The sequence below is a fragment of the Oncorhynchus kisutch genome, linkage group LG8, assembly GCF_002021735.2.
Source record: "Oncorhynchus kisutch isolate 150728-3 linkage group LG8, Okis_V2, whole genome shotgun sequence".
In the NCBI taxonomy this organism is placed as follows: domain Eukaryota; kingdom Metazoa; phylum Chordata; class Actinopteri; order Salmoniformes; family Salmonidae; genus Oncorhynchus; species Oncorhynchus kisutch.
Window position 1 is genome coordinate 66,741,207 of NC_034181.2, and position 17,036 is coordinate 66,758,242.

At 44.0% G+C, this 17,036-nt stretch overlaps 1 protein-coding gene across 6 annotated transcripts; it reads left to right on the top strand.

Annotated features, from left to right (window-relative positions):
- Positions 1 to 22: 22 nt before the first annotated feature.
- Positions 23 to 13,958, top strand: LOC109895247 (zinc finger protein 821). 6 transcript variants are annotated; one of them, XM_031830923.1, is made up of 6 exons: positions 23 to 130; positions 10,013 to 10,132; positions 10,232 to 10,355; positions 11,105 to 11,203; positions 11,745 to 11,911; positions 12,093 to 13,958. In XM_031830923.1, exons 2-6 carry the CDS (start codon positions 10,095 to 10,097, stop codon positions 13,024 to 13,026), a joined length of 1,362 nt encoding a protein of 453 aa, XP_031686783.1. In that variant the 5' UTR covers positions 23 to 130; positions 10,013 to 10,094; the 3' UTR covers positions 13,027 to 13,958. The 6 variants fall into 6 exon arrangements, with proteins under 6 accessions (XP_031686783.1, XP_031686781.1, XP_031686782.1 ...); XM_031830921.1 differs by having other exon boundaries at positions 10,252 to 10,355; XM_031830922.1 differs by having other exon boundaries at positions 35 to 150.
- Positions 13,959 to 17,036: the final 3,078 nt, after the last annotated feature.

Consider the following 17,036-nt stretch of genomic DNA (forward strand, 5'->3'; position numbering starts at 1 on the left):
AAACAAAACTTCAACGTTTGTGGAATGAGAAAGGAATGAAGACCTCAAACAGGCGAGCGCGCAAATTATTTACAGAACTCTCAATTAGCTAGCAAATCCACCAGCCTCGACACTGCTATGTGATATTTGAGTGAGTAACATGGGTGGCTGGTATGTATGTAAGCATTTTGGTTATACGAACATGTTTATTTTATCACTGCAATAATGCTATAGCTAGTAGTAGCTAGCTAAATAACCCATTAGCTAGCATATGCCTGCCTTTCTAGCTGCACTTGTGAGACGTTTAGAGATATTAATGCACGCTTCGAGTATTGGTATTATAGCACGCAACAGTCTGATTATTTTGCTTGGCTGGTGTTCTACCTAGCTATGTAGCTATTTGTTGTATCTTATTTTGTTGTATTTAGATGTGTCCGAAATGTGCGGATGAGTAATATTGTCTTTCAACGTCGTGCTGCGGTTCGCACACCTCACCTCGTGGCGGACAGTGATGACGTCAACAAGTAATGTTATGACATTTGTAATTTTGTGAGGTGTGTGGGCTCCATCTAGTGTACTTTACTGACAATTCCGCACTAAGTTCAATCAGGACATGGGCTTCATCGTAGCTTCTTTTTTTAATGAAGTATACATTTCTTTCTGCCATCTGAAAATATACTGTACATAGATTGAATAGGAACAACTGGAGGGGTGTTTGAACCAGCGTCACCAGGTTTCAGACCAGCGAGCACACTACTACATGTGCCATAGAGGTCCAGACAGCTTGGCAGAAGCAATAGTACACTCCCATACTTGGAGGCACTATATTCTCCAGAAAATATAGTATCCCATGCACAAACCAGAATGTGAACAGGGGAAAACTTCCATCAAAGGCCAGAGGTTTCCCACTGCTGGTACTAGTAGTGTAGGTGCCCTAACCCAACACCTAGCAACCTCATCAAAAGAGTTTAGGATCTCTTGGCCTAATGGCAAGGTCCCAGGTACCACTCCGACTTTGCTACACTGGTGACAGAAATGGGATGTCCCCGATTGCGCCTGTGCCCCAAGGGTGCAGGCACGGGGAACTAGAGAAGTGCAAGCCAGACTATTCAAAGGAAGGGTGTAGCTACCTTACGATTCTGATCTCTTAGTGTAAACAGCTAAGGCGTTTGACAGTCGCAAACCACCCAGCTGCAAGTCCGGCCAGTTGGGACTTCCCTTCTCCAAAATCAGAGCAAACAGCTGGAGCAGGTTTTGAACCAGCAATGCTGTGGTTATGGGGTGAATCGAGTGTAGTACCACCTGTAAAGACCTCTTGGTAGAGGCTGAAGTGCACGACATGCCACGTAATGTTGAAGATAGCGCAGACTGAATTTTGCAACAGGCATTGATTCAGTTGGTGTAAATTGTGTTACTTTTGAGGGGCTTTGTGTATATAGGCCTATTTAAAATTCACAATATTAAAATTGTCGGTGTGTTTTAAAATCACCTAACATACAGCATAAAATCCTTTAAAAAATATGTAATATTCAAATATTATGATATACGAAATGAGTGAAAGAAGTAGTCTCAATGTATTATTGTTGGCAGTTGACAGAAGTTCACTGCTCCTATGTCATTACAGGTTATCTACCCTCAAATGTTTTGAACATCCCACAATGCGGTGCACATTCTGTGAACATAGATAACAGCTGTGCCTGTGGGATGAAAATCAAGACCATACCAAGGTCAGGGAGGCAGTCCGAGATGGTTTGCTGACGATTGTGGCACATTTTGGGAGCATGGAGAGGCCGGAGATAGCCAGACTACTAAATTGGGCTAAGGAACAGAAGATGGGTATTGGGAAAAAGGCCATTAGTGCGTGTTCTGCAAGCAGTACTGTGGCATGAGCGTGGTGAACGGATTGACCGAGTGATTTGAATTTGTGCTTCAGTAAGGTTGGCTTCTTAGCATTCATTGCCATGGTTATACATTCCATTTCTGCAGTACAATTTATATCACAGAAAGTAGATGTTGTGGTGGCAGTACTTGGGTGTATAAGGTTTTACTGTGGAAGAGATACAAGGTGTGTTGAACGAGAGTCCTGTCCTCCCAAGCCGTCAAACTATTTGATGGAGGTTTTCCCCTGTTCACATTCTGGTTTGTGCATGGGATCCTGGTGTAGGATCAGTTAGGGTAAAAGTAGTGGAATGGGGTGGTGACAAAAAAAAAATGAAATGGGTGTAGGGTTAGTTGGTGGCTAATTTTTATTTATTCCCCCCCCCCCCCAACCCTCAACCCTTTTTTTGTATCACAAAAATTTACATGATCGACCACACACTACCGCACAGTAGATGGCGGCATGCGCAAACAAAATGTACGAACTTCATTATAACCGAAGAAGAAGAAGCTGTGCCTAAGTATCGTTGCAGTGCATTGGCAAAGCTACAGCAACGTAGGATTGTAGCTGCTTGGGGCTGCTGAGCAAATAACATCTCAGTCCGGGTTGGATAGGACCCTATCGCAGTTTCTATCATTTGAAAAATATATCTAGATCGACTGGAGAGTGCTTTAAATTGAAGTGAATCAGATTGTAACCAGGCCATTTGTGCTTTTATTTATTTTTGTTTAGGCTATTTGTTTTGTATTCATTTAAATGACCCCGACTCTCACCAATGGTGTAAGCTGTGTTCATCTCTGCCTGGGTAGACCATTTTGATCAACTGGTATTTGGTATTTATTTTAAATAATTTAAGTGTTATTGTTGTACTCTCGGAAGGGAGTCCCTTTACGGAATACAGCTGGATTGCTTAGGGGAATCTTCAAATCTGTCTGGGCTAGGAGGAGATTCGATTTTTTTTCCAACCGGGAGTGGGGGATAATATGTCCAGGCGAAAACAGAACAACCCCTTCAAAGTTAATTGTAGGTATCTAAGATATTGTAACTGCCATTTTTACTTGTTGAAAAGTAGTGAGGAGCATAATTTCCATCCATCGAACTAGACGATTGTTTTTGCCACGGTTGCAATTGTGAACTGCAAGACAATGTGTCAATCACCATCGTTGATACAAGCGCCTGATACAATGTTTTAGTTCAACCTATGTGGCGCGACGGCAATATTTTAATAATTTTGATGATACATTGAATCAACGCGCGTGACACTGACGACTGTCTGTATCTTTGAGCCAAACAAATGATCATTAACCATTATTAGGCTACTAATACTATGATATTCATATTTGTATGGAGATGACAACCTCACAATTGCGTGCGCAGGTCGTTTTCTCTGAGGGAAACTATTCAGATAGTTATTTCCATGTGTTTACCGGAGCGTGTGTTGGTGGGTTTTAAGAAGATTCTTTGATTGAGACGGCATGCACACCTGCTGTGGCATGCTGGTCCCTGTTTTCAACTCTTGTTTTGAGAGTATGATATAGCCTACCAATGCAAATAATGTTAGTCTTGAGAGTAGGACAGATTTCACCCTTATTGGTCTCAGAATCCATTTAAGATCCCTCATAAAATGTCAGTTTAAACTAGGTACAACATGCTTTTGTTAGAGTGTACTTTCTGTTTCTCTGGATAAGCGCTCCACATTGACGTCTTAGGTTTAAATACAGAACCAGTACAGCCAGTGGAGAATAGCAATGTCGGTTACACTACTGGCACTGTCAATGCCTGTGGCCACTAAAACACGTTTTATTTCTCTATTTTTAAGTTTATGTTCCATGAGTGTTGTTGTCATAGTCACCAGCTTAGGGGAGGGTGTTTTTCAGTGTCACTGACTACTTTAGCTACTCTGGCTATCTGCAAGCACCATTCCTCCAATTCCAATGGGAGACTACTCCAGAGCTGGTATAGTCTAGGTACCACAGGTTTGGTAGCTGTGTAGTTGCCTGACAAACATTTCTACTGATCGTAATGATGATGTCCTTTTCCTATGCATGTTAAAAGGCCAAACTGAGAGCATGATGTATTGGCCTGCTGATCCTTCATAGTGTAGGCTACTGGATGCCTGAGGACGCATAAGTCCACCCAAGGAGATCGAACCCAACGATACAGTGAGGTCCTTTAGGGTCCTTTTCAAAATAAAATAAAATTTTATTGGTTACATACACATTGTTAGCCGATGTTAATGTGAGTGTAGCGAAATGCTTGTGCTTTTAGTTCCGACAATGCAGTATATCTAACAAGTTATCTAACAAATTCACAACTACCTTATACGCACAAATGTAAAGGGATGCATACGAATATGTACATATAAATATATGGATGAGCGATGGCCTTGCGGCATAGGCAAGATGCAGTAGATGGTATAGAATCAAGTATATACATATGAGATGAGTAATGTAGGATAACATTATTCAAGTTGTGTTATTTAAAGTGACTAGTGATACATTTATTAAGTCCATTTATTAAAGTGGCCAGAGATTTGAGTCAGTATGTTGGCAGCAGCCTCTCTATGTTAGTGATGGCTGTTTAACAGTCTGATGGTCTTGAGATAAAAGCTGTTTTTCAGTCTATTGGTCCCAGCTTTGATGCACCTGTACTGACCTCGCCTTCTGGATGATAGAGGGGTGAACAGGCAGTGGCTCAGGTGGTTGTTTTCCTTGATGATCTTATTGGCCTTCCTGTGACATCGGGTGCTGTAGATAGGTAGGCGTGTCGAAATACGTATTGCTCTAATGGCCTCAATAATCCCTATGTGCTAATAACATCATCTGTCACGGGAAACCGTAACACAGTAAGGATGCATTGTGTTTCTCGACTTATTGGTCCATAGAACTCTGTTGTTCAAACACAGTATAGTACAACACACATTATCAATCCTAAGGTGTTTTTTGGGGTGCTTCTACAGTGATGTCTACAAGCTTCACGTACTACTTCTGACTGATAGTTATGAAATAACAACTGTCTTTTTTATTACCCTCAGAATGAACCAGACCTTCACACTTTCATATGACCACATATAGTTGGTGCAAGACAAATTCACACATTCACACACATACCACAGTTTATAAAATGATAATTGTTCATTTTCTTAACCCACCATCGAATTAAACATTATTATAATCCTTAAAAGTGATGTATGTGTGTGTCGTGAACTGATGTGAAATGTCCCTCGATGTAGAGCACAGACATTACCAGCATGGGAAAACTAATCAGATAGCCTGTCTGAGCCAATCATGGCTGGGGTAGCGGGAAAGCATAGCAGCTCTGTTAGAAGTCTCATTAGCCCTGAAAGGGTTGGTGATGATAAACAGGTCCGTTTTGATAGCATGCGTTGATAGTCAGGTTGTATCAGAATAGTCTTCATTGTGGATCTATAATGTATCATCTTTACAACACACATACTTGAGGAAGCCATACAGATGGGTAATTTTGTGTTGATTTCTCAGAGAGCAGAGTTGGGATCATTTCAGACACTTCACTGGGGAGAAGGGCTCCATAGAGAGGGAGGGATTCTGGAGAAAAGGGGTGATGGTGGTGTCCTCCTTGCCTTAATTAAATACCAGGCTGTCAATTAGGCGACGTGAGAAATGATCTGGGAGTCTGGGATTAGCTGATGTCTGTGTTTCACCATTCCCATGGTCCTGAACACCATAGTGCCTGTACACAGATGGAAGGCAGGGGCCCCAGCACTTCCTGGAGACTCAGACAGTATTGTGTGACTGTGTGTGTTGGAGCAGAGGGTGGGTAAAAAAAGAGGGGAGCTTGAATTCAACAGGAGCCCCATTGCTTAGTGTTTGAGTAGAGTTTTGGCATTCTCTCTTTTGTCTGTTTTGTTTTGTCCCCCCTTCCTCCTCCTCCTCTCTCCCTCTGTGTCTGTTGGCTGATGAGTTTGTCTTTGTCTGGATTCAGTCAGACACTGCGTCACCTCCTGCCTACAGACACGCAGACTCAGAGATAACATCAGAGTGGCAGAGACATGGGGAGGGTGGGAGGGAGAAGAGAGACAGATGTACAGACAGACCCTAGCAGTGGGGGATGGGTAGCTCTCACACATCAATCATTGGCTGTGTGCCGTGGAGCCAGTCTGTGCAGTTCATAGTTCAACAATCAGACCCACTCTACCAATGCTAATGAGTGCCTGGTTCACTATGGGGATTGTGCCCAAACTATTTTCACATACCATACTCCGGCAAAAAGTTAATGCAGGTATGACAGCCCTGTGAAGATTAGAGGGGAGTTTAAAAAAAAAAAAAGATAGTTGAAGATTAATCCTGAACCCTCTCACACACAGACCATGCTCCTCAGTGGTGTGTTGCTCCAGGATTAGAACAGAGGCTGTAATTACCTCTGCCAGCCTCAGGTAACTGGATGAGAGATGTTCCTTCCATCACACTGAATGGAAAGACTGGACAGGAAGGGGAGGAGGAATTCATTGCATTCAGAAGCAGAGGGTGATAACTGGAGGGCTATGGAACCTAAACTGTTGCAGTTTAAATATATATTTTTACCTTCGAGATATCTAAAAAGGATCAAAATGAAATCTCCCATTTAATGTATTCTGATACTGTTTTGATACTGATGACAGGAGAGGTCCTCAGGAATGAGTACTGTCACTAACAACTGGAGAGGTCCTGTGCTCCCATCCCAACCGTGTCAAGCTTGGGTGTAGATAGGAGGGGAAATGGGATACGAATGCAATGAGCAGAGATGCTGTAAAATGTTAAGTACCATGTGAGGGGGTTAAGCAGACACACATGGGCTCCACTGGTATGAGGCATTGGCCTTCCCCTCAGAGCTGCTGGTATGGATATAGAACAGTCAGAGCTGCGTATGAGCAGGGAGGACAGAGGGTGAGCCAGGCTGTGCAGTGTGTGGGTGGTACTGAGAGAGAGGGAGAAACACTGCCTTGCAGGCTGCTACTGGAAAGGAGTGCAGGCTGCTTCCCCCTGGGAGGACTGCAGCATGCCTGGATAAGCGTGTGTGTGTGTTTGTTCTGCTTCTGTGAAAAGTGGGGGTCTGGTTATGTGTGCATGTGTCAACGTGCGCTTCTGCGATGTGTTGATGCAGCATTATATTGGCATGTCAGTGAATATGAACGCATCCTTGTCAACTGCATATAGGCTCGGGGAATGATTGTGTTTTAAAGGTTCAGGTCTTTCATGTATTCTGTTGTGTTTCTATAACCGTCTTGTACTAGTGAATTACAGCAGCTATGCTGGGTTTATGTGTGTAGCTACTGCTCCTTTAATGCTGGATAGGCTTGCTATTCTAATCTGAAGCACTTTCTTCAGTAGGCTATGTGTGATAGATTGCTTGGATTTTTGTGGCTAGTCAGCACCTACACCAGGTAACTGAAGTACAGACTACACACCAGGTAACTGAAGTACAGACTACACACCAGGTAACTGAAGTACAGACTACACACCAGGTAACTGAAGTACAGACTACACACCAGGTAACTGAAGTACAGACTACACACCAGGCTCTCTGGTGTTTGTTATGCCCTCCATGTTAAATATTACAGGTCTGTGCTCTAGAAATGTCTTCCCCTGACTTCATGATCACGCTCCGCCTTGCACTACTGACCTGTCAATCTTCTGTTCCAGGGCTGTCATTCCTATGCCTAGCACGTTTTACCTCAAGGCTTTGTCTACTGGTTGTATTTTCCTGCATTGTCTTGTAACATATCATATACAATATATTGTACACACCTGACTCTATATCAAATGAATACAAATCTTTTTTTCCTGTCATTGAGGATTGTCTCAATCAAGAATACGATGTGAAAGTGACTGCCCATTTTGCCTTGGTTCCTCGATCTTCCGGTTTTTGAATGGGCTTTAAGGTTATATAACCAAATTCCCAAACTCTGTTATTTAAGATATACAATTATATTCTTATTTGTGTATTAATTTACTTCTACCCGATGCCTTTTAAGATGTTCATTTGCGTCCTGTTTGCATCTGTGTCTGTTGCGTTTCAAGAACATAAAAAAAAGAAGAAAGTCGAAATGTAGTGGTCACACTTTCCCATCCTATCCACCGTTATTTTTGAAACGTTGTTATGTGCACAGCCGATCAACGGAAGTGATGGATTCCACTTCCGCTTTACTTCTCTACTGCAGTTCGCCGGTGGCAAATTAGCCAGAGTCAATTATTTGGAGTCATTTTATAGTATACAGTTTAAAAGTCAAGTAAACAAGTATATAAGTGTAATTTTACATTTATTTCATTCAAGTTCTCTGTTCGCTAGACCTACTAGAATAGTTCTGTTGTGATAATAACGTTAGTTGTGTTGTCAGAGTTACGGGCCAGGCACCAAGCCAATAACTATAAACTATAGGCTACATAACTATAACACGCTGGTGAGTATCCACACTAGAGGAAAGTCCTACACCTGTCGATCAACGCATCCTACTGCACGCTGCCTATTAATAAGGTCACCATGCGTTCTCTAACACACAGATACTGGTTCAGACCATTCGGTACTTTCAGGGTCTGTTCATTGTCATAGTGACAACTGCAACTAAATCGTCAATGTAGGCCTAATGTAAAGCAATATAGTAACTCCTACTGTATTTAAATGTAGCTATTCAATAACAAACACCATATTGCCTGCACATCTATTACAGCATGTCATTGCTCAAGTGGTTTGCAAGTGATTTCCATTTTTCTAATGGTTGTCAATTTCTTTGGGTCTTATTTTTCACTGTGCTCATCTCTCTGTCCTGTGCAACTATTTGCAATGCATCAGTGCAACAGTGTTATCATAATAACCGGCCAAAAGTGATCACACCAATGCACTTTCTCTCCTCAACAATCCGCAGGTACTACAGGACTTTGTTCAAACTAGGCATCATACCTGACCAACTGAGCTTATTGATCAGTTTAATGATTGCCTAAATTCAACACACCTGATCCTCCAGGTCGATTAAATAATAAACATGAAGTGCCTGCTGCACTCCAGGACCAGTGTTGTCTACCCCTGCTATAGCCTATTGTGAATGAGAACAGTTGGAGAGAGGCTAGTAATGTGTAGCTGAAGTAAGAAGCTCAATATTGACCAGTCAAAGTGCAAGAAAAGTTTTACTGTAATCAATTGAGTACACAATTATTGTCCATGTTATGTAGGCTAATTTGAATAATCTCTCAAACACCCTATTTTGTATTTAAAAAAAACGGCATATTTCTACAGCCTAGGCTTTGATTTTGCTACCATTTGGATCAGTTTGGGACTATTCTCAACCGTTTAGAAGGTCCAGAAAGGTACATATGCAGGCCACTCATGTTTTGTCAGGATGTAGCCCAGTGTTAAGATAGGCCTACTATAGGAAAATATGGGCTTCTCCTTTCCAACTCCCTGCCTGTTCTTAATGCTGTAGCCTATTTTACATTCAGCAGGTAAGAGCAAGCAGGTATATCTCCTCTAATAGGCTAATTTAGTAGGTTAAAGAAAATAAGTGTCCAGCAAGCTTTTGTAGTCTGGCTTTTTCTGGGACAGGCTTGGGATGTAGATCTCCTAAATTAGAAACGTATGCATATTAGCTCATAATTCATAAGCTCAATGTTAGGCTTAATACTGCAGTGAATATATCCAGTCAATTTACGAAAGGAAAAACAAGTTTATTCGATCAGGAAATCATAGGTAGCCTCCTGAGGCTATGCTGAGTGCTCTCCCTCCCAGTCCCCTGGTACCAGAAATGTATCCTGCCTAGGCTACAACACAATGTAATGAAGAATGTTATTGTTTTCAATTGAGTACAAAACTCTAGTCTAGGGTGTAAACTACAGTGAATAGCCTATGTCATTTGAATAACGCTCAAAAGCCTAGCGTTTTTAAATGTTCATTTAGAAATGGCTGCATGTAGCCTGCCTGATTGGGCAACCATTTGGATCAGTTCTGGGGTTTTCTCAGCTGTTAGCCTACAAGGTTCAGGCACATTAGTATGGTGTATTTTTCAGGATTTATCAGCGAAAGGAAGTTGTATCCATAGTTTCTGCATTTGGCTTCCGTGTTTTAAGTGTTTGAAAATCAGGTGGATATGCCTAGTTCACCCCTCCCTCTGGTCCTATCATCTCCCTGTGACTCCTCTGTTCACAGGGCCCTTCCACAGCACCAGCTTTGCAGGCCCCCTTCACACTATTAACATGGATGGCAGGGATGATTTCATTGAGGACAGCGAATGCCACAGCAACAATTCCCAACAGGACAGCATTTCAGGTAGGCATTTAGGGCATTTCCCTGACCCTAATGTGACATACTCTCTGTAGGGGGTGTCGTGAGAGAATGACTAGCTCTGTTGTCTGTCTATATTGATAGGACTGTGTTTGCCCCCATAGAAGACAGTGATAGCGACCTGGACAACCACGACTCATCCTCCAACACCTCAGCTGACGACCACATGACCTCCACCAAGAGAACACACCACAGGGGAGTTAAAGAAGTGAGTGTCACTGTCAGGGTTACCCACGGAGGGGTGTTCTCTCCTCCTAGCACTGTGTGGTCACTGAGTGCAGGCCTGCATGGTTGCTGATTCACACATGCGTTTCCTTCCTGATTTGATAGTGTTCTACAGATCTCAGGGTCATCTGGCCCTCTAGACTTATGTGGAAAGGTTATTGCCCCACCCCGCACTGTCCATTTTCCAGAATTATGTTATTCGATAATCGTACAAAAGGAGAGATGCAGCACAAGAATATGTCTGAATAAATTGCGTTAGTCAATTGTAAACTGGCGATTCACAGAATATCCTCACACCTTCAGACCCCAGAAACAGATAGCATCTCAGGTTGTGTGGTGTGATTCACACCCATGGCAGAGTCATACAGTGTGTCATAGTGACAGTCAATGAGTCACTGGGGGCCTGAGGGTAATTCTCTCTCTCACCCTCAACCCACCCAACACACACACACAACCTTTTGACCTACCATTCAGGATTCCTGCTCCCTGGACCAGCCATAGAGGTACTGTAGAGAGGATGAGCATATCCACCCTTTAGATGTACATATTAAATCCTCTTCTAATATTTGCCCTACATTCTCAGTGTAGGCAGAACCACCATTACATAACCTACTGTATTATTACACAATCATTAGCATACATATTACTGATTAAACATATCTGTATGTTAGCTCCACATAGCATCCACAGTATCTGAGGGTACAGTAGTACTGATGCCTCTGTGTTTCTCAGGAGAGCGAGGAGGGGGCCGACCTGATGAGCAGCTGTGTGTGTCCTCTGTGCACCCTGGAGTTCAGCAGCCCCGAGCAGCTCATCACACACGTCTACCAGGTGAGGACAGTACAGTACCAGACAGCCCACCATGGCGCCAAGTATTCAGACAGGGCCAAAGCCTCCTTAGCCTCAGCGGTTAGATTGGGGGGATAATGGGCTAGGGGTAGATAATCACCTTTAAACCTCCTACTGTCATCACTACACTAAAGAGGGAAGGATAATTATGATCCAGTCATGTGATCAGTCTCTGGGTTATGTGTCAAACCTAAGGTTTGGATGTTTCATCCAGTTTGAAGTTATGCTAGTGTTTTGTAACTGAGACAGAATTAAACGTTTACCAGCAACCACTTCCTCCTCCATCCATTTGTGTACTTTCTCACATGATGGTGTAGTGTTAACCACATGTTTATGCCACAATTGTAGATATGTGTATTTTTAGATATGCACTGTTGGGGTTTGCCCTCACTTTTTTTATGTCGCTTATAAAACACACTGACAAAGAAAACGATTGTGGTCTACCTAATTAAATGACTATAAATGTCCATCTCTCTTCCTTTTGCTCCCTCTTTCTCTGTCCCCCTGTCTCTCTGTGGAGCAGCACACATCGTTGATGGGCAGCAGTAAGAACTACGTGTGCCCAGTGTGTGGGCGCGCGCTCAGCTCGCCAGGCTCCCTGGGGCGCCACCTTCTCATCCACTCTGAGGACCGCCTCTCCAACTGTGCTGTGTGTGGGACACGCTTCACCGACACCAACAACTTCAACAGGTCTGTGCCTCCTCCACCACTACTACCTCATTTCAGCCCTATACCCTAGTTTAGTGCTTCAGCCTTTCACACACACAATGACATGGGTTATCTACAGAGTTTAGAGAGTTAGGCTGTCTGTCTGCGCTAGCCTGTAACAGCTGTGTCCTGTAACTACTCACGTCTCTGCCCCCCTACACAGGGAGAAGCTCAGAGAGGTCCTGAACACAGGCAGCAGTATGGAATGCAGCAGCGGAGATGAGAACTGTTCCATGTCCCGGTCTCTCTCCGGCAGCCCCATGGGCAACCCCGGTCATGGCCTGATACACGGCCACGGGCTCGTCAACAACCAAGGACACGGCCCAAACCAAGGCCCAGGACACAACCCTGGCCGTGGCACAGGCCACATCCCGGGACAGAACCACGGCCCGGGATACAACCCCGGACACAACCAGGGACACAACCATGGCCAAGGTCCCGGACACCTCCCAGGCCACCCACTCCCCTCACTGCACCACAGCCTCCTCTCTTCGCCCCCCTCCTTCCCTGACGCCCTCAGCCCCTCACCTGGCCTACCCCTGCTGCCAGACATCCTGAGCCCCATGCCTGTGCACCCGGCCGGAGTGCTGCTGGTGTGCAACAGCTGTGTGGCCTACCAGCAGCTGGTGGACGCCCAGTCTCCCATGAGGAAGTGGGCCATGCGCAGGAAGAACGAGCCGGTGGAGGCACGCATGCACCGTCTAGAGCGTGAGCGTTCCGCCAAGAAGACCAAGCGGGAGCACGAGTCGCCCGAGGAGCGGGAGCTACGGAGGCTGCGGGACCGCGAAGCCAAGCGGATGCAGAGGCTGCAGGAGACAGAGGAGCAACGGACACGGAGGCTTCTGCGCGACAGGGAGGCCATGCGGATGAAGAGGGCCAATGAGACTCCAGATAAGAGGCAGGCTAGGCTGATCCGTGAGAGAGAGGCCAAGAGACTGAAACGGCGGCTGGAGAAGATTGACCCCTCTCTGAGAGGTCAGATAGAGCATGACCCAGCTGCTATGGCCGCCCTGACGGCAGACATGAGCCTGTTCCAGTTCCCCTGCCCCATGCCTGTCCCCTCTCTGGACAACGGCCTCTTCATGAAGCTGCCCTAGCAGGACCAGGTCACTGGGGGCAGCACACTGGACCACTAACAGTTACAATGACTTACTCCACTACGCCTATGGGTTGCCATGGTCACAGATGGAACCATTCCATGCTGGTTGAAATTCCAGCATCTTCTGTGTCCAACGACTTGATACCCAAACTCCTGTGTCAACAAAGAACATTAATTTATTCCAGACTAGCAGGAAAGTAGAGCAGGGTCAAGAATGTTTCACTTAATGATATTGATAAAGCATGTTGTCAAGAGATTTTCTGTTCTGGGGGCTAGCAGACTTTGACTTCGCAGCCCATTGTGACAGAAGCAGTTACACCCTTCCATCTTTTGCACATGGACCTTCAGTGGTGGGAGTGAGTCACGTAGCCCATAGCTCTTTCCCTCGCCTCGGGTCCCTTCTGCTAGCCCAGTCGCTGGAGTTTACCGGTAGCTACACCTCTCTCTGTCTCACGCTGCCAATGTGGGTCTCTGCTCTGGCTAGCTCATATCCACCCAATCAACTACCTCAGTAAGGGGCCGAGGCCGAGCCCTCTGGTCTACGTTCTGACTCCAAGCTTCTTTACACGTACACTACAGAAGAGAATGCGGGTTGTTTCCTTAGTTTGAGGGTTTGTTTATATCTTTAGGATGTGCTTACTGAGGGAATATTCAACAGGACAGAACATTCAGAAAGACAGTCAGACATGTACTGTATAAAACAGGAACGATAGAAAACGTGCCTGTTCTATACATCACAATTCTATCCGCTATGCTCAGAATATTCTGTACTATTTAATGAGCCCTGTTTTGAGCAACATTCTCCTTCATTCTAGCATGTCCTCTTCAACTCAATATACAGTTGAAGTCGGGAAGTTTACATAGACTTAGGTTGGAGTCAAACCTATAGTTTTGGCAAGTCGGTTAGGACATCTACTTTGTGCACGACAAGTAATTTTTCCAACAATTGTTTACAGAAAGATTACTTCACTTGTAATTCACTGTATCACAATTCCAGTGGGTCAGAAGTTTACATACACTAAGTTGACTGTGCCTTTAAACAGCTTTGAATATTCCAGAAAATTACGTCATGGCTTTAGAAGCTTCTGATAAGCTAATTGACATAATCTGAGTCAATTGGAGGTGTACCTGTGGATGTATTTCAAGGCCTACCTTCAAACTCAGTGCCTCTTTGCTTGATATCATGGAAAAATCAAAAGAAATCAGCCAAGACTTCAGAAAAAAAAAGTTTGGGTCATCCTTGGGAGCAATTTCCAAACGCCAGAAGGTACCACGTTAATCTGTACAAACAATAGTAAGCAAGTTTAAACACCTTGGGACCACGCAGCCATCATATCACTCAGGAAGGAGACACTTTGTCTCCTAGAGATGAATGTACTTTGGTGCGAAATGGGGAAATCAATCCCAGAACAACAGCATAGGACCTTGTGAAGATGCTGGAGGAAACGGGTACAAAAGTATCTATATCCACAGTAAAATGAGTCCTATATCGACATAACCTGAAAGGCCGCACAGCAAGGAAGAAGCCACTGCCCCTAAACTGCCATTCAAAAAAGCCAGACTACAGATTGTACTTTTTGGAGAAATGTCTTCTGGTCTGATGAAACAAAAATAGAACTGTTTGGCCATAATGACCATCGCTATGTTTGGAGGGAAAAGGGGGAGGCTTGCAAGCCGAAGAACACCATGCCAACCGTGAAGCACGGGGGTGGCAGCATCATGTTGTGAGGGTGCTTTGCTGCAGGAGGGACTGGTGCACTTCACAAAATAGATGGCATCATGAGACAGGAAAATGGTGTATATTGAAGCAACATCAAGACATCAGTCAAGAAGTTAAAGCTTGGTCGCAAATGAGTCTTCCAACTGGACAGTGACCCCAAGCATACTTCCAAAGTTGTGGCAAAATGGCGCATTAAGAACAACAAAGTCAAGGTATTAGTGGCCATCACAAAGCCCTGACCTCAATCCTACAGAAAATTTGCAGGCAGAACTAAAAAAGAGTGTGTGAGCAAAACTGACACAGTTACACCAGCTCTGTCAGGAGGAATGGGCCAAAATTCACCCAACTTATTGTGGGAAGCTTATGGAAGGCTACCCAAAACGTTTGACCCAAGTTAAATCAAATCAAATCAAATTTATTTATATAGCCCTTCGTACATCAGCTGATATCTCAAAGTGCTGTACAGAAACCCAGCCTAAAACCCCAAACAGCAAGCAATGCAGGTGTAGAAGCACGGTGGCTAGGAAAAACTCCCTAGAAAGGCCAAAACCTAGGAAGAAACCTAGAGAGGAACCAGGCTATGTGGGGTGGCCAGTCCTCTTCTGGCTGTGCCGGGTGGAGATTATAACAGAACATAGCCAAGATGTTCAAATGTTCATAAATGACCAGCATGGTCGAGTAATAATAAGGCAGAACAGTTGAAACTGGAGCAGCAGCACAGTCGAGTGGAAGTTGAAACTGGAGCAGCAGCATGGCCAGGTGGACTGGGGACAGCAAGGAGTCATCATGTCAGGTAGTCCTGGGGCATGGTCCTAGGGCTCAGGTCCTCCGAGAGAGAGAGAAAGGAGAGAATTAGAGAACGCACACTTAGATTCACACAGGACACCGAATAGGACAGGAGAAGTACTCCAGATATAACAAACTGACCCCAGCCCCCCGACACAAACTACTGCAGCATAAATACTGGAGGCTGAGACAGGAGGGGTCAGGAGACACTGTGGCCCCATCCGAGGACACCCCCGGACAGGGCCAAACAGGAAGGATATAACCCCATTAAACCATATAAAGGCAATGCTACCAAATACTAATTGAGTGCATGTAAACTTCTGACCCACTGGGAATGTGATGAAAGAAATAAAATCTGAAATAAGTCATTCTACTATTTCCTGACATTTCACATTCTTAAAATAAAGTGGTGATCCTAACTGACCTACGACGGGGAATTTGTACTAGGATTAAATGTCAGGAATTGTGAAACTGAGTTTAAATGTATTTGGCTAAGATGTATGTAAACTTCCGACTTCAACTGTATACTGCCACTACTGTAGGTCTCTTTGCCTTTTATTAGTCACATTGACCTTCCTCAATCTGTTTTTCCCTCGTACCTTCTCAACACTCCATAACCTTTGCCAAGTAGTTGGTAATAATTTCATTTTTACTTTATGCATCTTCTGTTGCATTTACATTTTTGGCTCATCAAACCACAATCTTTGCTGCTGTTATTGTTCTGTATATGTTAGTTACCTCTAGGACATTTAAGACTCAACATGTGAACTGAGAATGCTATTTTATTAGCATTTTTCTAAATGCCCCAAATTGTCATATTTCCTTCCTCACCCAGCCAAGGTATTTAAAAATGCTCATGTGTCAGGGTAAATGCTATATTTTAAATAATGAATCTCTGCATTTTTCAAGTGATCTCACTTTGCAGAGTTCTCCAATGAGCATGTTCTAGACTCATTATTAAACCGGTTGACCCTTGACCAGTTGGGAGAGATCTCTGGTCTTATCTGTTTCATTGACCTCATTCCAATTGATATTTATGCAACATGATGTGAATATATATATTTTGTAAAAAAAAAAAATGGGGATATTTTGTTTGTTGGTGTATATAATAGCTGCAATTACACATTTAGCCATGTTTGGTTCTGTACTGTATGTATTTGTTTTTTCCTTCTCATTTGTTCTCAATTTCTTTCCTCAAAAGGTTACCTCTGATACACTGTTTCACAACTGAGCTCTGCAGACACATTGACAACATTACATGATTAGTTTTCTGGAGTATTCCTCAAGACAGGAACTAAGACGGGTTCTCAGTTTGAGCCACTACCAGGCTAAAGCCCACAACAGAATAGCATCCCGCTCAACAGGGAAAAGCTATTATATTCTAATTGTCCTTAAGAGTCTAGGAGCGGTTCAAACCTCTATGCAACAGTGCTGTTTATTGCAAGGGAAATTTGACTCTTAAAACTATGCAGAGTGCAGGAAAAAACAAATGGACTCAAATG